Source organism: Mastacembelus armatus, chromosome 7, assembly GCF_900324485.2.
Source record: "Mastacembelus armatus chromosome 7, fMasArm1.2, whole genome shotgun sequence".
Classification (NCBI taxonomy): domain Eukaryota; kingdom Metazoa; phylum Chordata; class Actinopteri; order Synbranchiformes; family Mastacembelidae; genus Mastacembelus; species Mastacembelus armatus.
Genome location: NC_046639.1, coordinates 3,638,214 through 3,662,282, shown reverse-complemented (window position 1 = coordinate 3,662,282; position 24,069 = coordinate 3,638,214). Strand labels below are relative to the sequence as shown.

The window sequence follows — 24,069 nt, the reverse complement described above, 5'->3', positions numbered from 1 at the left end:
TTTTTCACATTAAACAACATTTCTACAAAAAGACACAAAAATCATCAAAAGCACGTCATTTTATTAACAAACATTTATTTACAGGAACACAAAGCACAAATCTGGATAAATAGGAAACCACAATCAGGTCACATGGGGAAAGGGCAACACAGGACACAAAATAGAAGTTAAAAATACAAGAAAGATCTTTTTCACTTTTTATACAAAAAAGAAATATCTACAGAGGTGGAATCTTTCTTCAGTGGTAGTGCACAACCATAACAGGTTTAGACTAATTCCAGTCATTGAGTTTTGGGAAGAGGTTGTATTGCACTGAGAGGAAGACTAGTTTTTACATAACAGTTTTAGTAGCATTTTACTACTAATACTGATTATGTTACAATATGAGGTGCTCTGTGTTTTTACTGACCCACACACCAGTTAGCCTACCAGGAGGGTGTAAACTTACAGTGACAAATAAATTATTGCATTTTTCCTATAAAGTTGGTGACCAATAAAATCAAAATGAACCACTCTGATCTTTCCGGAATTAGCCAGCACATGTGACTGTCTATCTGCCAGTGAAGCAACATCTAACACCCAGCAGGATATTTTTAGCTGCTGACAAGTGACCAAAAACTACAGAAAAAAAACAGCTAAAAGAAACCTCTTTGTTCACAACAGTTTTGATTACAGAATAAAATGAGCTAAGCAGTCAATTTCAATCTTTGCACTAAGAAGTACTGCAGTCTCATAAATGACATGCTGAAAATATTCTGGATTCTGTTTCAGTGGTTAATAAAGAAAACCACAAAACGTGTAATGTTAAAACAACCAGGGGGAACTTTTACATGAATTAGTTAGCATTAACAAACGCATCTGCAAACAAAATATTAATGAAGGAATAGATGAGTGGCAGAAACTCAGTAGCCTTGCAAATTGTACATGAACACTTTGAACACCAGAGGGCAGTAGTGACTCACGCAAACAGAAAGGCAACACTGGATCTGACTATAACTGACCTAGTCCTGACAGATCGAACATGAAGAAAAGTGTTAAGGAGATATGACCCAGGAGTGTGCACGTTCACCTACGTTGCTGGATCAGAGTAAAAGAAACTACTTAGCAAAAGCTTTCAGTTACAGTTTAACCAGCTCACATACAGTCAGCTGAAGACAGTTTTACTATTTTATCAGTACTTAATGTTATACACGTAATTACAATACATACCCTGTAAAAACAACATGCTAGAAAATAATCACAACCAAGACTATCACCAATGTGAATCTAAGCTGTTGAACTGACTGATCCACTCAAGTACAGCCATGCTACTTCTACACTGACAACTATACCCATACGACTCAACATTGTTCTGTGCAATATGAATAACCAAACTATTTATTGAAATTAAAATATGCCAGATAACCTTTACATGAGTGTGTATAATGATCACCCCTGTCAGATGCCTGATGTGTCAGTAGTTAGAGGAGAGGAACTTTCAACACCTGACACTTCAGATATTCAGACTTGGCTGTTGGTGAAATAAGTCACAATAATAAGGCTCCAGAAATAAAAGCAAGACTCACATGCCATTCCTTGTATTTGAACACCTCTTACACACAAATGTTCTTCTGCATTGTTGATAATTCACAATTCAAACTCTAAATCTCAAATTCTTCCCCCCTTGTATCATTATTTACATTTTCTATTTTTGACAGTTGCCCCTGTAGGTTTGGTGTTTTTGTTCCCTCTCCTCCCTCCACCTCTCCACTCCCCTGCCTCTTCCTGCTTTACTTGTGTATTTATGCACACAGATCCTGGCCTAAAGTAAACAGGCAGCACACAATAGTTCATTCCACAGGCTCCACTGTAATTCAGCCCTACAGCCAAGATCTGAGCCAAACCAGTAATAACATGCTAAATCACTGAGTCCTCTAAGACACAGTGCCACAGACTAGGAATGCTGGGCAGCCCCTGATTACATACACAATGTATTTATATGCTGTACATGTTCTATACGGTCATGTTCTTGGGTATTTTCAGACCATTCTGGGCAGGTAGCAGCAACAGGACCTCAGCAGAGAACTCAACACAAAGAAAATGATTGATACTTCCTTAAAAACACAATATGAGGCTTTGTTACACTGTAATCCCCTCGTTCCCAGAACCCGTCATTCCTCCCTAGAAAACAATGGACGTTAACTGAGAAGTGTTGGCTTTTCTGGGCAGCACACCAGTAAATGACATGTTTAAAGTACTGAAATCAAGAAGGGAAGGAATGTCTGCCATGTACTGGGACATTTGTGTCATAACATCCATTTTGTCTCCATGGGAATCTGCTGCATCACCTTCCCACTGGGCGCACTCCTATTTACGTAGACCTGGGGAGAACAAAAACATTGGCAGAAAGAGCACAGGATTAGTGGTTGTTGGGCAACTCACACAGAATACAGACCCACTTCAATGAATGGATTTATCCACACCATCAACGCCAGTTGGCTGGAGAGGCAAAAAGATCCTCCCTCCAGTTGAGGATGTCCTCCTTTAAAATATGACACTATAGGTCGTTTGCGCAAGCAGCTTATTACAACTCACACTATGTTTTAGTACTACAGAGCAAAGTAGTATTAATAATTGGAGCAGGTAATTTAGTATAATTAGTGACTAAGTCCACATATTGAGGAGATCAATGACGCATATGTTCCAGAGGCCGCATCATTCAAAAGGCTGCATTTGAAGACCAACTGCATCAGAGAGTTTCGACAAGGCTGTCGTGGTTCAAAGGTTCCTGCAAATGTGACCTTCTTTCCTGGGGAAATGAAGGCTGACCCTTTGCAGGCTAACTTATCTCAGCATTCTTTGCGTGCCGGTGAGAAAACGAATATGATGGACACAAGTGGCAAGTTGGTGGATACAATTGTTGGTCCCCTGCAGCTGTGACGGTTGCTAGTTAGATTAGACACATAGGCACAACAGGAACAAACTGCTAACCTCTTCAAGTCAGTGTTGCATTGTATCCTACTTGATCCTGATCAAAGCACTAGAACATGTAGAACAAGTGAGAAACCTCCATCCATCCATCCATCATCTATACCCACTTATTCCCTAAACAGGGTCCCAGGGATCTGCTGGAGCCTATCCCAGCTCTCTTTGGGTGAAAGGCAGGGGTCCACCCTGGACAGGTCACCAGTCCATCACAGGGCCACATAGAGACAAACAACCTCACACACTCACACTCACTCCTATGGGCAATTTAGAATCACCAATCAACCTGACATACATGTTTTTGGACTGTGGGAGGAAACCAGAGTGCCTGGAGAAAACCCACACAAGCACAGGGAGAACATGCAAACTTGCAACCTGGGAACTTCTTGCTGTGAGGCAACGGTGCTAACCACTCATCCACTTTTTGTAAAGTGCCTTGAAATGATTTGTATTGTTATTTGGCACTATACAAATTGAATTGAATGGAATTGAATTGAATTGAATCCACCGTGCTGCCCAGAAAATGGACTTAACTTACATTATTTTGTCAACTTCAGTAATGAGATATGTTTGGATTACTATTTTAAGGGAATACTTGGGAAAGTAACTCTTAGGAGGAAACAACTGCATGCACAAGTACATCCCAAAATGTACACAACCACAAGACAGCAGTAATTTGTTGCAGTCACATTTTAAAGGCATACAAACATATACACATAATGGGATGACAGCACAGTCATACTTACAGGTACATGGGCTTTAAGAGGAGATGAGATGGTTTCTCATTGACATGGTAGAGTGGGAATGGGTCAAATCCACCAATAAAATCAACTGAAAACAAGAGGATTAAACACGTACATTATGGAGTAAATCAAAAGACAGACAATAACAGAACAGCTAAAAGGACATGCATGATCAAAAAAAGATGAAAACATGAGCTGAATGAGAAGGGAAGTGGAAACAAAAGACAGCAGGAACAGATGAAATGCAGGGATGTTGAAAGGTAGGCAATGTGCCAAAAACAGTACATGATGTATGTGTTTTTTTGGTTTAACTTCAAAAAAAAAAAAAAAAAATCAGTAGAATAAAATCTACTACTTAAACTTAAACTTTTTTCATCCATGCATCTGCCTAAAGCCAGAGGGAAAGCTCAACAACAGGTGAGAGCTGGCCAGCTGTCAAAATAGCCGCAGCCTTTTTATCGCTCAGAAACAGAGGTGACCTTCAGCCACCAACCAAACGCTTAACCCTTTCTGTTTATTTTCTCGCTCAAGAGTCCAGACTCTAGGCAAAGTGCGGATGAGTGAACAAGTGTTATGCCATACAAGGAGAGAGACATGCTGGTACCGGAGTGATACGTATCACAGTTGCTGAGAGATATTTTTTGAGATGGAGGAAAAGGCTTGTGGCTCTGGAGGGGACACAAAGGACGAGTGGACGAGATGGGAGAAAGAGAGGGAAGGATGGGGCATGTTTTGCTAGCAAGTCTGACTGACAGGGGGCCAAAGAGATTTAGTTGGAGCACATGCGAAAAATGGCAGCATGTCCAGGAGCTGTAAGCCTTCTGAAAACACCCCCCCGAACCACTACCCCCCCACCCAAAAAGGGCAGATCCGTTACTTTATGGGAAACAGCAGCTGTGGGGGAACACAGACACAAGGTGGTCATGGAAAATACTGTAAGGCCAAATCAGTTCCATCCTGATAAGAAGAGGCAGGCGTGTCTGCTGCGTACTGATAGGTAAGATAAGCCACAGGATGTGGTGGGAGGGGGCGTCCCTTTCCTCTGACCCTGCCCTGATTTCCTGGGATTCTCCATTTCATATTTACACACGCACACATGCACACACGCACACATGCACACACGCACACACACACACACACAGAACCCTCCCCTGATCTCTGTACCAGTGATTTTCTCATTATAAGCAGGTGGGGATCTATCCCCTGCCATGACAAACTGTTCTGAGGAATACAGTTAGGTGATAATAATGGTTGCCATTTTTAGACACACCAGCAGGGGATGTCGATGTCAAATCAGTCCATGCATCAGTCTGTCAGTCCAACACTTTGTTTTGGAGTATATTATCAGGACAACTACTGGACAGATTATTGTGAAATTTATAACTGATATTTGTGGTCCACAGAGGCTGACTCCTGATGATGGTGGCAGTCACATCCGTGTTCATCAAATGCCATAGACGGGTCAAATTTATCATTTGCTCAAGACTTCAATTCATAACGGGACAGCCTGAACACAAATTAAAAAATTCCTGTCCTGCCCCCAAGTGCTACTGTCTGCTCTTACTTTAATGACGACAACCTATGTGTCAAAACTGAGTTAACATCTTATTAAAGGCTTGATTTACAACAATGCGCCATCCCTCCTACATCCTGTATAGCGAATGGCAGCCAGTTAATTACTTGTCCCTTACTGAACCTTCTTCCAATTCATTATTAGATGTATTGGTCTGACCCTTACATTGACATGGGTCCTCTATGCAGCTCACCAAAAGCTTATGGTTCAGATATCAGTGTATAGACAGCACTAGCATATGTCAGGTAATGTAGTCCACATTTCTTTGGAATATTTGAAATTTCTGTTCTTTAATCTTGCTCTGTAAACAGCAACTAACGTCCTGGGAAAAGCTACTTAGATGAGATGGTGGAAAGCTGCAAGCAAGCCTGCAGGTCTGTTCATTCTCAGTAGTTGTTTCAAACGTGTTTCTAAGGCTTTGGCATCCAAATGTGGAAACTGTTAAAGAAATGACCTGAAAACACCAGAGAAGATGGATGTACACACACGAAAAATTAAATGTATGTAGGTCAATATGTAAAGGTATCAATGTGGGGCCCCCTAAAACAAGCAGGGTGTCACAAAAGGTAATTATGTTTAAGTTCATATGGAAAGTAGTGGAAATGAGAGTACCAGGAGAGATACTTAGAGTCAATCTATAGTGTACTGCTGCACCTCCCAGGGTGTATGTGTGTGTCTGATGGTTGGTGAGCTGACAGTGAAATGAAACGCAGGCACAGAGATATAGGTAAAAAATACCAGGAGATAAAAAACAGGGCTGGTGAGAATAAAAGAGCAGAGTGTGAGGCAGATCAAGAAAAACAGGGCGAGACCGGGCAGAGACAAAGAGAGACAGCGATAAAGAGCAGACGGATAGTTTGAGATTTTAGAGCCTGTCTGTAATGCTGTAAGAGATGAGGTACAAGACGCAGTTGTTGTCTTTCCCTCACTCTCTCTGTCTCATACACACACACACACACACACGCACACACGCACACACACACACACACCATATTTATGGGAGCTCATCACAGTGGGCTCCATTCTGCAATACTGCATCTCTGTCCTCACACACCATTACACAGCCATCATCACTAGACAGGCTACTCATTTACTTTAAAGACTGGTTTAGCTGTTTTATGCTCAGTTACTTTGCATCTGAAAACTTCAGGTATGCTTGATTTAAAGTGTATTTAAAATTAATCAACCATGCAAAGAGGAAGAACAGGAGAGGAGGTGGAGAAGTTGCCTTTGTTTATGATAAATGAAAATGAAGATGTTATTACTCTACTGTGACATATATGTCTGTGTTAAATCCTTATTATTTGTATCTTGGTCAATGCAACAACCAGACTCCAATTTGTCATACAATGTCCAGCACCATCATAATGTTCTCTATCCATACAACTGCACTCAAGAATTGAGAAACAAAACTTGAAACGTGAATTACCTAGATTTACTGTCTATTTATACCTAAAGGCAGCCTTAGTGGCTATAGATGAACAACTATTAGTGTGCAGATGCTTTGCCAGGTTCTACATACGCAATGCAAACACATCACGTAGATACATCACCCACTTGCTACTACATTAAATTTACGCCAAAATATAGCGATAATGCTGGTCGCCCTCTTGCTGTTGTGACACTGGTTGCAACCAGATTCTGCACAGTAGCAGCCAACTGTCAACCATTGTCAAAACTGATTTAAAATAACAAATCACAGTATGGAAAAATGTATCTGATTTGTACTCTGGATGTTTAGTTTGGCTCACCAACATGCAACCACGGGGTGACTGGCTTAGGGTGGTCTAACCTCTTGGGGGTTACCAAGTTGTCCATCTTTTTATTCAATATATTTTATATATAGGAGGTATCTGATTAGTCCAAATTAATTTTGCAGCATGAAAATGACTCCAAACATGCCACCAAAATCATAAATAGCTATTTTTACAGACAAGAAAATGTCCATACCATCTGCAACAGATGGCAACAGTGCACCGATGCCAACCTTATGGAGTCAGTGTAGGATCATATGATATGATATCACATCCATCCATCCCTCCAGATGCTCTGTCTGCTGTGGAGGATTTTCTGCGGATGTGACTCAGCACAGAGGCCAGCAGCATAATTAGCAGACATGCTAAAGCAAGCTTATCCCAACACTAGGCAGCTAACTCCATGACCTACTTTACAAAGAGGATTTTCCCCACCACTTGCTCTGCCGGTGTGTCTGCTCACCACCGATAACACAGTCATACACAGACATACAGACAAACACCTACACTCAAGCAGACACACAAACCACACATACACGCACACACAATTACATTTAGGATATACAGTAGGTACATTTCAGGCCACATGCACAGGCACAAGTGATTACAAAGTGACAGAGCAGATAGCATCCAAGGGAGATCACTCTCTCTCTCTCACACACACACACACTTGCAACCTCACACACACAGTATCAATAATAAAGCCTGAAAGCCATGTCAAACCTTGAGCTGATTATATATGATGCTTGATATTTGGCCCATTGTGTCTACTTGGCATCTTTGTGTGTGTGTGTGTGTGTGTGAGAGAGAGAGAGAGAGAGAGAGAGAGAGAGAGAGAGAGAGAGAGAGAGAGAGAGAGAGAGAGAGAGAGAGAGAGAGAGAGAGAGTGTATTTTATTCCTCTATTCTTTACGCAAGCCTGAGCACTCAAATCTAACTCACCCCTTTCCCTGGAGAGTGAGAGAGTGCTTGGTGAGCGAGGAATTCCTGTCTTATCTCCTTATTCGTGAAAAGCTCATCTTGTCTCGTGTTGTTTGCTCCTGTATATTGCCCTGTCTCTTTTTCTCTCTCCTTTACTTGCTCCTGACAAACCCTTCCCTCTGCTCCCCTCAAATACTCCTCTTTTTGTCTTTCCCTCTCTTTTTTCACGCCTGTCTCTCCTGAGCATTCTTCCTACCTGTCTTCTCTTGGTGAGGTGCAATCTACTGTGGACGTTATTGACCAGCAAGGTTTAATGAGGCTGATACATGAGTGACCAGAGACCTCTAACTTTTTACAAGCACACCTCATTAAAGCTCGAAATCCACAGATGGGAGAAGAGACAGAGAGGGAGAAAGCAGGAAGATTTCTTTCACAAAACAAAATGTGATTCTGATTATTTCATCCATCTGTGAGAAAACTGGAAACAGAAAGAAAGCATACGATGGAGGAGTAAAAAAAGGTAAATTTCTTAGCAGGAGGAGAGATGCTCAGTGGACACATTTGCTTTAATCTGTGCATATGATGAGAGGAGAGAATAAGACTAGCAAAGTGCTGTAGCTGTTTTTTTATTTTTGCCAGTGCAAATGTGTGTGTGTGTGTTTGTGCAACTCTATCTGCATTAACAGATATGTTTGTGTGCGCAAAGGGCTGATGATTACAATAACAGCAGCATTTTAGTCTTCGACAGCCTGGATTTGAGAACTACCAGATAGTTAAAACCAATAACAATCACACCAGGTTTTTTCAGTTTTTCCACATTGCTCTCCTGCTATTTTTATCTCTGTTTTTGTGTGTGAAGTGTGGATGAACAAAAAGATGGGCTGCTGTGATTTTAAACAAACACAATCTGGGCCAGAAGCCCATGCAGGAAATTAATAGAGCTCAAAGGTGACCAAAAACAAATGAAAAAGAAAAGGTCATGGATAGAGGAAAGTTTTTTGTTTGTTTTTTTAATTTCCAGTTGACTGGACTCCTGCTGAAAAGGTATGGCACTCCAAGAACTACTTAGGGGTAACTGTGTTTAAGTGGTACTGCCTAGAGCTGGGAGGGGGGTACAGATCCAAATATCCTAACCACCACAGAGCCAGTGAATCGCTGGTATGTGACCATGTGACCACCAAAGAACCTCTGCACCACTAGCCTACAGAAACACTCAAAGCCACACAGATATTTTTCCAAATTACTGTTCTGTTTAAGATACAACTAGTATATGTAGTGCTTTGTTTGTTATTCTTTTTTCAAATCAAATTAGAGTTGAGGTGTCCAAATGGGACTGACATGATTAGAGCCAGGCACCAGAGAAACTACTTAATCTTTGCTAGTACTCAGGTTTTCCATTCAGCTATGACAGATCTAACCATCTGACAAATGCATCTCTCTGCATTTGGTTTCAAAGCATTTGCTAAATTACTCACAGAGGCACATTCTTGTGCATGTGACGCAACTATGTGTCGTGGAGAGTTACTGCAGCACTAATCCGATATTTATGACTCCCGCTGACCCTGAGATCAAATGATCTGTGTCCTCTGATTGGCTGTCGTCTATCTAACCCTCTGACCTGCTGCCTATAAGGTCACAGCAACAAGGTCATATATCACTTCTCTTATGACTAATTTCATGATCACCCCACAATCTTTTCCTACACTCTTTTCTCACTCTGTGCCCACTTTATATAGTATGAGGGTTAATTAATGACATACTCACCACAGCTTATCTAGCTCCATACTAAAGGTTCAGTACAGAACAACACAGAGAGAAGCTGAGATAACAGTGAGGAGCCACTTTAAAGGAGGATGTGCATGTCTGACAAATTGCAAGAAAAGCTGAACTTAAGAGGGAAGCTGTGTGCACAACCTACCCAGGCACCAGACAGCTGGAGCAACAAAGGGCATATGGAGAGAAGAAAGTAAGGAAAGTAAAAGCCAAAGTAGGTGAGGGCCACACAGGACGCTGAGGAGGAGCGATGAGGGGACAAGGGCACATGTGAAAGAAAGGAAGAAGAATGGGCTAAAGGAGATGTGGAGAGGTAACACATGGCTGCTTTGGTTCTGGAGGGAGAGAGAGGCCCCAGCTGGTGTGGGGGAGGAGAGAAGAGAGAAAGGGAAGTGGTGGCAAGTGTTGATAGCATAGGGTGTGATAGGAGAAGAGGGATATAAAGAAAAATGTAGCTGTTCTTCTCAACTTCCACCTCATCTGTGTGAGTGGGTCTGGGTGTGAATCATTCATTGTTGCAAGAAAGATTTTGTGTGTATGTGTGTGTGTGTAAGGTGAAGTGACTCACAGCTGTCCTCCTCTTCAGTGATAGCGCTGACAACATAACAGGCATACACGAAGCCCAGGAGCTGTAAACACACAAACAGTAAACGAGAGAGGTTAGACTCCACGGAGCCGGCCGTGTGCTGCGTGTTGATGAACAGCTGTGTGTTTCCATTCATGGACAAAAAGATAATATAGAAAGAGCATCTGGTTAAAAAATGAAGAGTGAATACTGGACATGCATACATCAGGTGGTCTGAAACACAGCTTCAAATGAACGGCAATGTTGCTTTGTAACTGGTGGATACGTAAACATCTGTCTGCTTCAAATTTATAATATCAGTTTCAAAAGTTATAATATGTCTGTGTTGGCAATGCTCATGCAGAGCAAGAGCAAACACACAAATGACTGTACAGAGACACATGTGGGCAAACACACACTGTTGAGAATAGCCTGAGGAACTGGCAGATGGCTGTCATCGACTCAGAAACAGACACAGTGAGAGACAGTCTCTCTCCACCCAGCCATCCATCCATCCATCATTTGGCACTCAGCCATGCCAATTAAAACAGCGTTGGGCATGGTGCCCTCCTTGCATTCTGGGTACACAAACAGGCAGCCCAAAAGGGGAATAGCTGTGTGTGACGGTGGTTATTCATATGACACTCACTCAGCTTGGCCTATGTCATTTGAAGAGGAACAAAGATGATCTAGGGTTTGCAGGTTTAGAATTTTTATTATATCTTACAGGAGTGGAACATATTTGGCCTTATTGAAGTGCATCTACGTTGAGACAAAAAAATGTATATATGAATGAATGCAGATGTTGTGTCTAACAGAAGAGGGCATAGGTCTGTCTGTGAGCACTAGATAAGATATATAACTTTCTCTCTGCTTCTGTCCCATGTGTTTTTTCTCTCTAGTCTCTAATTGCTGGTCTCACCCCATCTATTACAGTGGCAGTGAAATGGAAGTGAATTAGCATATGTATAAAGCCAGTGTCAAACACAAGATGGTGTTAAAAACCGAGGCATGTATGTGTGTGTGTGTGTCGGGGGGGAGGGGAGGTCATTACATTATTACATTACATTATGCCTTCGTGCATATTAAATTGCCTTAAACACATCTTTCAATTGTGTTGTGTCTGCGTGTGTGTGTCTGGGTGGGTTTTTGCTGTAAAAGTGGGCTTGTATGAGTTTCCATTTGTTTAATTTCCATAGCAGGCATTGATTGTTGTGGTCTGGGATTGAGTGAAACATGTCGCAACAGAAGGAGAATCTGGAGATTCTGTTATTGGCGTTCATCTGGCTCTTCTTTGCAGCAGCTTTGCCTAAAAAACTTTTAAAAACACAGCATAAGGGTGTTGCTGTTACAGGCTAAACCTTAAATGTGACATCCATTGTGACAGAGTAGAAAATAATAGAGGGGAAATTACAGTTGCAAATTTGACAAAATTATTATTTCACTGCCTCACCTGAAACCGGATCAACCCAATAACACATTGGTCTGAAGTCCCCAACAACCGTCTATAAATGACAGCATAACATATGATTCCCATCACTTTCCTACTCATCAAACCATTCAGTGATTCTGTAAGGAGGCATCTGCTTTCCTTCTGTTTCATGTATTGATTTTCATTTAACTTGTCACCTGTCAGTATCTCTGAATGCATGTGTGAGAGGGAAAGAGTGAAAGGAGGAGAGGAAAGAGAATCTCTGCTCCCAAAGGTGTATTCATCAAGAAGTTGAGAAGATGATGACAGAAACAATATAAAGCCAGTTTAAATCTAAAACCATGCTACTGCCCTAAGGATAAAAAGCACACAATATGACGGACATACTGTGGCTACTTTTAGTTTCAGTGCACACTTATAAATAGCATTGACAAAAAGACAAATCCAACACAACACACATTTCCTGAAAGGTAATAAGTTTAATCAGTAAAGCTCAAACCTTGTGAGAGTGCCTGTCACTGCTCAGCAACGGGGTAAAAAAAAAAAATCACTGCCATCGCTCACACTTCGACTGATAACTGCTGACAGCAAGACAGTCAGGGTATTGAATCAAGGCAGACTATAAAGAAGGGCTGTGATTGATATCTCTACTCATGTCTAGCTTTCATTTTGAGAAAGTCCCTCTATAGGCTGATCTTAAACCACTTTGTCTTCTTCTGTTTTTTCTTTTTCATTGCTTCGGTACATTTAACATGATGCACAGGAAGATGCAAGATCAGAGGAGTGAACACTTGGCGGCTTTTTGCTGGAGGCGCTGCTATCCATAGCCAATATAGGTCAGCGTCCTCAATAAGAAGTGACAATTCCACTTATGCCTTCTTGCGTATTAAATAGCCTTAAATCACGCTCATAAATTCTCTTTGTCCCACACAGACAAACTCACACACGCCTCTGTTCTCTGACATCCTCCTGTCACTTCTGGAGTTCAGGGATCATTATTTTAAAAATGAATGTCATATTAATTAAGCTCATAATGCCCCCGCACGTCTTCTGAGACTCGGTCTCAGTCTGTCTGTGAGGATGTGCCCCACTAAAGTCAACACTTCTTTCATCACACTCTTTACTTCTTTCTTTATGTCAGTCATTTTCTAGGGCCAAGTCTCCACATCACTAACACACTACAAGTTGCAAATTGTTGGACAGTGATTGGTGAAGAGTAATTTGGACAACTGACACAAGGAAACATAAAGGCAGAAAACTGGCACAAAAGTTCAGTTGATGTGGAAATACATCAAAAGCACAGCTGCCCTCCAGTGGGCCTTCATGTAATATTTACGTCATTGCAGAGGAGGCTACGGGTATTTGTGATAGTTCAGCATTATCTGCTTCTTCTCTTACATAATGAGAGTGAACAGGAGTTGAAGGCTCAGGCATTTGTGTGTGTGTGTGTTTGAGAAAAGGCCAGCTGCTAGAAAAGAAGGTTACTTGTATTTGCATAAGCTAATGAGGGTCAGGTTTATACTAAATGTGCCACTCTAGAAAGACACAATGATTTGAAGCTTGCACTCATCAAAGTTGTTCTGAACAGCTACAGTAAATGATGAGATGAGGTGAGTTGAGATGAAGTAAAGTTTATTAATCCCAGAAGGGAAATTTAGGTAACAGCTATAGCTGTCAAGACAAAATTAAAACTAATATTTCTCTTAACACTCTTGCTCTCTACAAATGGCCGGGCAGGTAAATTTTCCTTCAGTCTTTGTAACTGTCTATATGAACATAAAACATTTTTTGATAATCTCTTAAAAGTCATTTATGAAAGAAAAGGACCTAACAATCCCCAGTTACACTTCATTAAATGTAAAGATTTGTTACTTTCTTCTCCTCATTGAATTAATCATCTCTGGGTTTTAGACTGCTGGCTGAATAAAAGAAGCAAACTGAAGTATCCATGATGAGCTCTGCGAAATTATGATAGCCACAATTTTATGGGCATTAGAAAAGAGTCATACATTCATCAGTGATGATAATTGTTATATGTGTCTTTTTTATAATTCTCATCACATACATGGGCATCGTTCATATACATTTGGAGATGCCTTCTGTCCACAGCTGACTGGTCTTTGCACATGTGTGTAACAAGGGATGTCCAACTCGATCAACAAGCTAATTAACACACTATTGATTGTGCGTCAGTGCTGAGAGAAAACTTACCACGTGAATGAAAGGAATTTAGAGGTAAAGTGTATGACATGGTAGAGAGGAAGATGTGAGAGCAGGAGAAAGGTGGCGCAGACGTCCTGTGGGTTAATTATACTGACAATACGGCACAGGCTTCTCTGCAGAAAATTAGACGAGTGTGTTTGTGTGCGGGCAGCTGCATGTTTAATGACAAAACATGATGAGACTGGGACTGCAGAGACCACATCCACCTGTTCTTTTCAACCCACACTCCAAATATGAACACAGAAATACACACAGATCTATACAGCTTACATAGGATCACAAGGGGCTAGTGCAGATTTTCATCAAATAACTACTAATAACATCATTTTCAAGTCCAAAAATATGACACACAGGTACCAGATGTTGCCTATGTAGAAAGACAAGCTTTGTAAAGAAAGAAACCACAGTTTGTTCTTCACATCCATCTCCATTAAGCTTTTTTTAATGAAGTCTGACCAAGCAGAAAGGGGAAGAAATATGGCTTTCTGGACGCAAACAAGAAAAAAAGCAAAGTAAAAGCAGTTTATTCCTTTAATGTTGCTTGTGTCTCTTGTGTATGTTTGTTACTTTTTCCACTTTTTTTGCCTCATCTCTGAAGTTTAAAAAGACCAAATATTAGAGTCAAATAAATCTGAAGAAAATCCATTTCCTGGCAAAGCAGATTAACAATTAAAACTCCTGGCACAGACAGCCTTTGAAGTATAATGGCTGGCATGTTTTATGAAGTACTGCAAGTGACCTGACACAATATTCAGTGGTCTGCTGCAGACTAATTCTGTCCTCTGGTCTTGGCTCTTTCTCTTCTTTTTAGCAGCAGCCAGCAGACCTAATAACTGCTCACTGCTGCATCATCAGTCTTTTAATTCTGGGATCTTTATCCTTTGAACCAGATGCTGTAAAACTGACAATGAAGTTACTAAGCAGTGGCAGCACTGAGATACTGCAGAGGTGCTTTATGCTACTGCTGTACTAGACAATGCATGGATGGATGCATTTACTGAGCCAGGACAAATTACCCGACTTCAAATACAAGCACATCAAAGATCTGTTCAGCTGCCTCCCATGCAGCATGCACACAAAAATATATATATTCACCCCAGTGATGATGGTTCTTCAGCATGAGTGTTTGAAAACACAACATGGACTAATGGACTTATCAAAGCGAGCACCCTGACCTTTTGGATGAGTGAGGGTGGGGTGGCTGTGCTGTTTTCATGCTGCTGAACTAAATGAACCTGAACAACCACAAAACACACAATGAACCCCATAGGCAAGCACACCCCCAAGCAGTAATCACAGGGCTCTCCCCTCCCCACACCAAGGGGCCCCTTTAATTAAACAGGGGCCATTATTCCCTCCCCCCCGTGTTAAAACAATCCACACTTTAACATGGACAGCAGACTGACACGACAGAGGCTCGTAGCTCCAGAGAAAACAACAGAAGCAGCAAAAGTGACAGTGAGTGTGAAATGCAGAGCGAGAGAGCGAGAGAGAGAGAAGTGCATTGTCAGTTTTGTCATTTAAGTTGGTGGGAATTTGATCGACATGAAGGTCAAACAGTGTGAGATCAGGGCAGGAAAAGGAGACAGGAAGACAGAGAGCTGAGAGATTGTGAAGTGGGGAAAATAGATGAAAAATACAGGAAATGAGCAATGAAATGAGAAAATGACGCAGGCTGCACACCATCCTCCCAATGCAGGCTTCTTGGGAATTGTGAGGCAGAAGAAAACATTGCCTGTGGCAGCAATAACCTACGCTAAATGATACAATACCTGTGTGTGTGTGTGTGTGTGTGTGTGTGTGTGTGTGTGAGCACTGTCTTTGCCTGTTTTATGAGAAGCTCAGCAGCTGACAACCCCTTCACATCTCTCACTACTCCCTTTTGTATGTAAGAGTTATGTCTACAGATGTAAAATGAATATGTCATCTTGCACCATTTTTCTTCTTCTCTCTTATACCGTTTCTCCTAACTACCCTCCATCTCACTGGAGCTGTTTCCTCAGATTCAACTGTTTTATTTAACAGTGAAGGCAGTGGGAGCAAAAGAAGACAGGATGACAGACCGACAGAGGAAAAAAGCAAAGGGGGATCTTCTGCTGACGGTACTAACAGGAATATCAGTCATTCTCCAGAGAGTATTAAGAAGAATAAAACCATTCAATAGCAGTATGTCCTGTAGGGTGGATGGACAAGTCGGGTTTCAGTTTAGGCAACAATGAATATAAGGGCAGAGATAGAGCAAAACATTCCCCACAGTGATACGTGAATAATAGATCATGCCAGTTTAAAAAGGCTGCCTACACATCAACCTCATCCTTTAAATCTTGAAGTTACTTTTGGCTGAATGTTGCCTGAAGCAGCAAAAAGCTGACTTTACAAAGTTCTGGGGCTTCACTTCTGAATGGCTTCCTTCTAGCTCATGATGAATCTCAGCAGATAGATGACAGAGATGCCTCCATTATGCATCCACATTAATCATCTTAATGAAACATACTCCTTGGAGCCTAAACTAAATATTTAATGGCCTCTCACTACAACCTTGAAACCCCTTTGACAAAGACAAAGGGATACCCCACTTCCTTTCTTTTCTCTTCATTCATCCCTTCAGTTCCCTCTTTTTGTCTCATCATGGAAAGGGAGGGAAACAAAAGTGAACATCTCAAAGGACTGTTTTTTAAGCACTCTGCTTTTAGCCTGAGAGGAAGTGAGGACACAAGGAAAAGGATGCCATCTGTGACACAGGGATTTCAGTACCAATTTCCTGGCTCCTCAAGGGAGTTGTTCCCACAGAGATGCATCTGAATGCTTTGTTGGACAAAAGCATGTAAAAATTCAGATAAAACGGTGTTGCCATTATATATAGTGGCCCAAAGGTGCATGAGAGGTGAGGAATAAAAGAATGCTGCTTATATTGATGCTCAGAAGCAGAGCTGAGGTTGTAAAGTGAGGTCAGCCATTTTATTATCTCTCTCCATGGGGGTGATGGGACTGAATGGTACAATCCAGTGATTCACTGGGTGCCTCTACTAGTTTTCTAATCCACCATGCAGTCACAGTGCTTTAGCGTGTGAAAATTAGTCCAAGCTTAGATGGTAAGAATGAAAACCAATGGAAATCTGAAACCTACTGATATTCCATAGTTCATGGCTGATGAGGCTGCTGTGTATTATCTTTCTCTATCTCTATGCCATCATTAAATCCACTCCACACATATTAACACCATAAAAATAGGTGTGAGTGCATGTATGTGCATCACAATAGAGTCAAAGTGCGTGTAAGTCAAAGTTACTGAGTGAATGTGTGTAATGTGTGTGTCTATACTGTGCAGCCATCTACAAGTTTCCTGCCCCCTGCCCAATGTGAGGTTAGTCAGTCATACATGAGTGTTTACAAGTGTGAATGTTGGCAGGATGTGAGTTTCTGGTGTGTTCATACTGAGCTGTATAAAGAGGACAATAACAGCCTTCCCAGTGTTTGAGTAACCTGTTAGCAGCTGGCAAATCTAAGCCTCAGCCAGACAAAACAACAGATCAATTTTTCATTCAGCGACCAGGGCAGGGGAAGGGAGGCTGTGATAGACAAAATAACAGACCTCTGTGAAAGTATACTGAGAAAAGTGCTTGAAGGGAAACACCAACAGCACCTTCCTTTGTATAGTGTTCACCTTTCATATACACAAATCCCAAGGCGAGGTACTGCTGGTGTTAAGCATGTAATATGATGACCTCCTGTGAAATGTTCATACATGCCTGTCTCGGCATGTGAATATGACAGTGCTAAAGTCACATGTGCAGTGCTAACGTGTACTCACAGCAACAAGAATCTGTACGCCGCTGTGCATGACCTCAATGTACTGGTACTCCATAAGGCAGCCCATGACAGTGATGTAGGAGTGGCTCTCTGTGGAGCGGACCCCTGAATCCTGGGGCATCTCTCTCCTCACACAGCCCGGCCCATGCTCGCTCCACCAGGAGTGGTGGGCTGAGATGTTAAATGTCAGCAGATCACTGTCCTGCAAAGATTTAAAAAACATAAACTATTAATTATGTAAGTTAATTTATGGAAACTACATGTACAGATAAATGTTAACATCAGCATGACAACAAAAACAATACTGCATGGTACATGTGTAAAGCAGATGTGAAAAAATAGTTGTTTCTAATTTATGATTTCTGAGGAAACTTCTTGAGCTGTACATATAAGTGCTACAACTTTTAAAGCCAGTATTTTATACATATAACTCCTGCACACCCTGGTGATGTTCAGATTGCACACAGCTATATGAGCCCACATATACAGATGCTCACACCAATCAATACCCCCAATACAGCAATCTAACCCCTCATCTGCCCCTCAGTGACAAGACATGCATTATTAACAGAGCCCAGAGTGTTGTCAGGAAACATCTCTGATTTCTATCAACCGTCGTTCACACACACAACACATACATAATCACATTCATACTTTCAACACCAGATCTGTGGAGTCAGGGGGAAAAAATAAAATATGAGTCATGAACAATAATCAAATGATGCTACTGTATATAATCCTTCTCTCCCTCCTTGTTCATGACTCATCATCACCCTCTGTCTGTATTTTTCTTTACTGTTATTTTGTCGTTCTCTCACACACAGTCGCAAAAACAAGGACGACTGAAGGTCAATAGGCAGGATTGTGAAGACTAATGACTTGACAGATGCCATTGATTGAGCCTGTGATCTGAGGAAACCACCTCTGTCCAAGCTGTAGCTGCCCTCACGACTTCAGCTGATACTGAAGAGGCTTTTGGCAACTTACTGTCAGGAGTGTTATTGTTATGCTCCCATATACACCAAAACACAAAGCAATCTACCCATATCATAGATTCAAGGTTAGTCTACTGATACTGCTCAAATATTTTCTTTAACATAAGTCAATACATATTTGGAGACAGTCTTGATTCTAAAATCACAAGGGACATGAGGCATTCTATAAAGCTAAACAGGGAATGATTAGAATTTTATTTCTCATGATTTATGGTTTCTGAAATACACAGAAAAGAAGTTATGTTTCTGTGATAACATTAGGGAGCAAAAATGTCAGGCTAACTGGATGCTGCTGGACTCTTCTGGCTCTGATGAGAGTCTCATATTTACTTCGATTTCATAAAGGTGTGCATGCATGGTGATGCATGGTGGTTGCAAATTGATTCAGGAGCTGGAGAGACTGTGCTCACAGTGGTGCTATCATCTCTTTAGAAATTTACATTTTAATGTGACATTTGTCCATGTTTCTTTTGCTAAATCATCAAAAACAAAAATGCCTATTTACATTCCCCTGTATTGTGTTTCAATACAGTTGAAAATATATTTACCAGCTACTGTGGTCAGACACAGAGATGAATGTAGTAACTCTCTTGTTGTTTCTTACCAGATGAATTGAAGTTTATGGTTCAAGTTATGACAACACAGAGTCTCAGGCCATGCTAGTTGCTCTGTGAGGCTAAGGCACAGCTGGGCTGCATGTATATATGGATTTACAGTATTAACCAGTGCTATTAACTGTGCCTGTAAATACATTCCCTGATGACTGACTTTACTTGATTTCTCTAACTGACCATGTTCCTCAAGTGCATGTAAAAGTAATTATGAGTAAGAGTAATTTAGTTTAGCAGCAGGCACTGTCTACTATATTCATTCTAATTATTAGTTATTATTTGACATCTGTACCACATTTCACATCAGGCTGTTCATTTGTTAAGATATTGCATTAAAATGCCTATATTTGAATGGCACTGATACTAGAGAGAAGTTAAATGATTTTAAAATAGATTTCTAGTTAGATTTCTAAAAAAAAAAAAAAAAAAAAAAATCAGAGCTTAATATCATGGGGATTACATTTTATGGAGAATATTTCTTAAAAAAAGCTTGTGTTATGTCTGATGTCTGCAGTCATTGTGTACAGAGTGTGAGAGACTGCATAAAAAGAGAAGAGCAAATGACTGGGGACTGTTTAAAACAGAGGTGTGTGATGAATAGCAGGGGTCTGTCTGTCAGTCTGTCTTGCACCATGGGGGAGGAGATAAAGGATCAATAGAAGGTGACAGACCATGTGGCATATGACTCTGACAACCTGCCCCCTCACTTCCAGGGCCTTGTCACCCAAAGACATAATGCTCACACACATTCAGTACATACAAGCACACGCTCCAGCACTGATGACTGCGTTTTATGATAAAATGTGTTGGGGTCCTCTCAGAAAGCTGTGTGTCAAGTTTGGTCGTGCGTGTGTGCATGGGGTGTGGGTAAGCACTCCATTAGCAAGCTTTCCTCCTGGCCACCATATGCAGAGCTGTGAGCCCAGGATGGTTCCATCTGTCGGGTTAATGCCCAGTCTCAGCCCCAACCAGCTGGCCCCTACAAGCCTCATTATTCTGGCAGGAACCATGCACGAACACACAGTGCCCCCCCTCAACCACACACACACAAATGCAGTGAGAGATAGACACACTTGATGGAGCCAAGGACTATCACACAATGACAAAGTCACCAGTGCTGGGGAAGGTGTTTTTGAAATTCATTTTGGTTGTCTGAGCTGATGTCAGATGCATGTTGCCTACATGAATACATTATTCTCAATGGTCAGGCAGGCAACTGGGCAAGATACCCATCAAGAGGTAAGGGAGGGGTGGAGAAGTGATGTTGGAGAGGAGAATGCGGACATGAAAAGGAGAGATGAACTTAGAAAACATGTAAACTAAATTAAAGAAAGATGAAAGGAGCAGTGAGCAGAGTGAAAACAACTGAAAGAAAAGCTGACAGGAGGGAGGCCTGACACATTTATAGGCTGAAAGGTGATAACCCAAACACTTTTTTGTCTGGATAAACACAGATCTAATTTGCACTTAGGAACCACATGGGGTCCCTGAAGATTTAATAGTGTGTATGAGTATGGTAGCTTGTTCCTGCTTATTTACCTATTATGTTGTAAGCTTCCACTTGAAATTCAAAAGGGTGATAACTGGGCCCCCACAGGTCAGCAGAGGCAGACCACACAAACAATTGGAAAAGAACACACACATTCTTTAAAGTCAGATTATACGTCTGTGTTGTGGTGTTGCAGTGGTGTGTCTATGGTGCAGATTCCTAAAGCTTAGGGGGTGATTTACAGCTGTGTCACACACTCATATACTGGAAGAAATCCTGTTTACACAGGCTGCACTTTACAACAGAGCTGTCAGCTGTCAAGAGTTTTTCCCTTTATAGCTCTCCTTTTTACAGTGACAATTATTTATTTTGTAATTGTGAATGACTTCAATCAGACTGTAACGGTACATTTTTAACTCTTTTTAAATGATTATTGCATCTCCCCCTACTCTCTATTGAAATATCGTTAAACACTTTAGCCCTCCAACATTGTCAGAAAGCACGTCTTGTAAATTTGCGTTTTTCCAGCATATCCCAACCCTTAACCGTCTTTAAACTAATTCATATTATCTTATAAACACTACAAGATTCTGGCAGGGGGAAACAGCCCATGCAAAAATGAAAATGAAATCAGAAGCGCTATACCTGCATTACTGCACTTAAACCATTACCAGTTGCTACAGGCAAAAAGAAGCTGTGTTTATATTGTTGGTTATTTTCTAAAGTTGGTTTGTATTCAGTTTAGTTAGCAGTTCCACCAGTGAATGTTGCTTAATTCAGGACAGTGTTGACTGGAATCAGAAACAAGAATCTTAATCGCGCCTACTCTTGGACACAGGAATATAAATCAGGCTTCACTGCAACTGTGACCTTAGACAGAAAAGAACATTCATTACAGCTCAGAGAAAGATAAATACACGACTAAATTAAAATGAAAGTAATAATAAAAAAGATGGAACTTGTGAAAGTCTCACCTTGGACAGGTCCCCTACATCCAGGTAGAAACAGATGATGAAGATATTCCAGGCTACCCACAGAGCAGCCCATACTGTATACTGGAGGGCAAAGACACAGACAGATTAGTTCCATGGAAAATAGATGTATTCAACAGAACAGGATACAGCTACAGGAAAAAATGTCAGACCGAATGAACTCCTAAACAAAGTAAATAAAGTTACCAGAGTCCTCCTACACTTCTTCCGGCATATACATACATTAATGTATATGCTCTAGACAAACACGAACATGCACTCAAGTTTGAATGCACTTTACTTTTTCTTAAGATGTCAGTAAGTTCACCAAGTCTCACTGGGCCCTGAGGGAGATCCTGATTTTTAAACTGCTGAGGCTAAATGAAGTTCACGACTCAACCACTTATAAAATTGTTAGTCAGTCAGCCAACTGCTGACAGACATGGAGTGGTAAGGTGTGATATTCACTGAAAAAGAGAGAGCCATCGGTGGAAAAAAAAGCCATCAGTGTGAAGGTTGTGAAATCCCATCTTGAGTCATGATGAATTGTGTGTATAAATGTCAGAAGAAGACCACAGGGCAAAACAGAACCTTCATAAAAACATACAAGTTGAATCACGAAACCCCTTAGCCCTTCCTCTCTTTCTTCATACTATCATATGTGGCTCCAATTTATCCTTCTCCATCTCGCCTGCCTCTCTTTATTTACTCGCTTTTCCTCGGTATCTCTTTCTCACTCCTTCAATCATTTCCTGTCATTAACATCACCATCTGCGCTTCCACTATTGCTGCCCAAAATAGTCTTTTATTACCTCAGATGAAAGTTATGATGTCAAATTTAGTGCATAAAGGCACATTTATGAAGTGTCGCAGTGGCACTTTCAAAGGAGAGTAGTGGAACAACAGGCTGCACATGTTTTGCACTGTATTGCAAAGAATGACCTTCTCTGTCCAGAAACTCAAAGCAGAGAATAAATCTGATGAGCTTCTTAGTTCCCCCCCAACACCCCCATCCTTTTAATTAGCCCAAATTAACATGGGATTAGAGTGATTTAAAGGTGTTGCACAATGCACAAGAGAGTGTAGCACACTGTGCAATTAGAGAGGAGAGGCAGCAAAGTGCCCAGCCTACAGTAAATGCACAAGCAGAGGATTAATGTGTTGTGACACTGCTTAATAAAAACTGTGAGGAATAGGATTACATGACCGACTGCACCAAGTTTCATGTGAGCATTGAGGATTGTGTGTACTCACCACAACAATGTAGCGCGGCCGGTACTGAATGGTGCCAAAGAGGCCAAGGATGACAATGATGATGTGGAAGAAGTTGGCAAGGATTGGGGCCCACTGGTAACCCAGGAAGTCAAAGACCTGTCTTTCTAAAGCCAAAACCTAAGGAGTGAGAACACAAAGACAAATGTCAACAGTGAACTGCAACTAAACACTGAGTTTGCCAAAGCTACTAACACAACAAAACAGCATTAGAAAAATGGCAGTATGTGCTGTTAATTGTTTATTGAAGACAATATCTGTTTGCCGCACAGCAACAGGCCAACAATCTAACACTGAGCAAGTGGACAAGAACAGCATGAGTGTTTAGACTCTGAGAGCGGGAGCGCCAAGGGGTGAAGACTACAAGTTTTATAAAAGAAACAATGACAGATTTATCAGTTCAGCCCCTGCTCAGCTAGAGGAGTTCACTGTTTCCAATCTTTCTGCCAATGGCCTCCAGGAAAGAGAATTTTCTGGGACCTTTATGGGAAGTGTGGGCTTTCTGTAATGATACCACTGCAGTGAGCTTTGGCATTTATTAAAATATGTTCTTGTAAACAACAATGAACAAGGAAGGTTAAACCCTCTGCAATAAAAAACGACATTTCATTCCATTCTCACTATAGGCTTACCCATAATACGTCAATAGATGGTTTAGGCCAGTTCTTTTTACATCAAGAAGGTTCATTAATGCTGTCCTTTATCATCCACAGCTTTAGCCCCCTTTCCTCTACATGAAGTCTTTACGTGCAGCGTTTTATAGAACAGCAATAAAACAAAAGCAAAGCAATTTGAGCCTCTAAGACTGTGAGTCCCTATTTGCATCAACTCAATTAGCATGTCATTTGAGGGGAAAATACAGGGAGGGGGTGTGAACCATTTAATTAAAATTCCATTGCCAATTCAATTTCAGTGAGTCAGTGAGTCAGTTTGTGTGTGTGTGTTTGTATCAAGCAATGGTGTGTTTTGTTGTG

At 41.2% G+C, this 24,069-nt stretch overlaps 1 protein-coding gene across 1 annotated transcript in view; it reads right to left on the bottom strand.

The window, feature by feature from the left end:
* Positions 1–44: 44 nt before the first annotated feature.
* Positions 45–24,069, bottom strand: part of nkain4 (sodium/potassium transporting ATPase interacting 4) — a 38,166-nt gene continuing 14,141 nt past the window's right edge. The window contains exons 2-7 of the mRNA XM_026333129.1: positions 23,078–23,215; positions 21,827–21,907; positions 17,759–17,959; positions 10,296–10,356; positions 3,711–3,795; positions 45–2,360 (exon numbers count right to left, since the gene is read on the bottom strand). Coding sequence (XP_026188914.1) covers positions 2,351–2,360; positions 3,711–3,795; positions 10,296–10,356; positions 17,759–17,959; positions 21,827–21,907; positions 23,078–23,215 — 576 coding nt within the window. The 3' untranslated portion in view covers positions 45–2,350. The remainder of the gene's footprint in view (positions 2,361–3,710; positions 3,796–10,295; positions 10,357–17,758; positions 17,960–21,826; positions 21,908–23,077; positions 23,216–24,069) is intronic.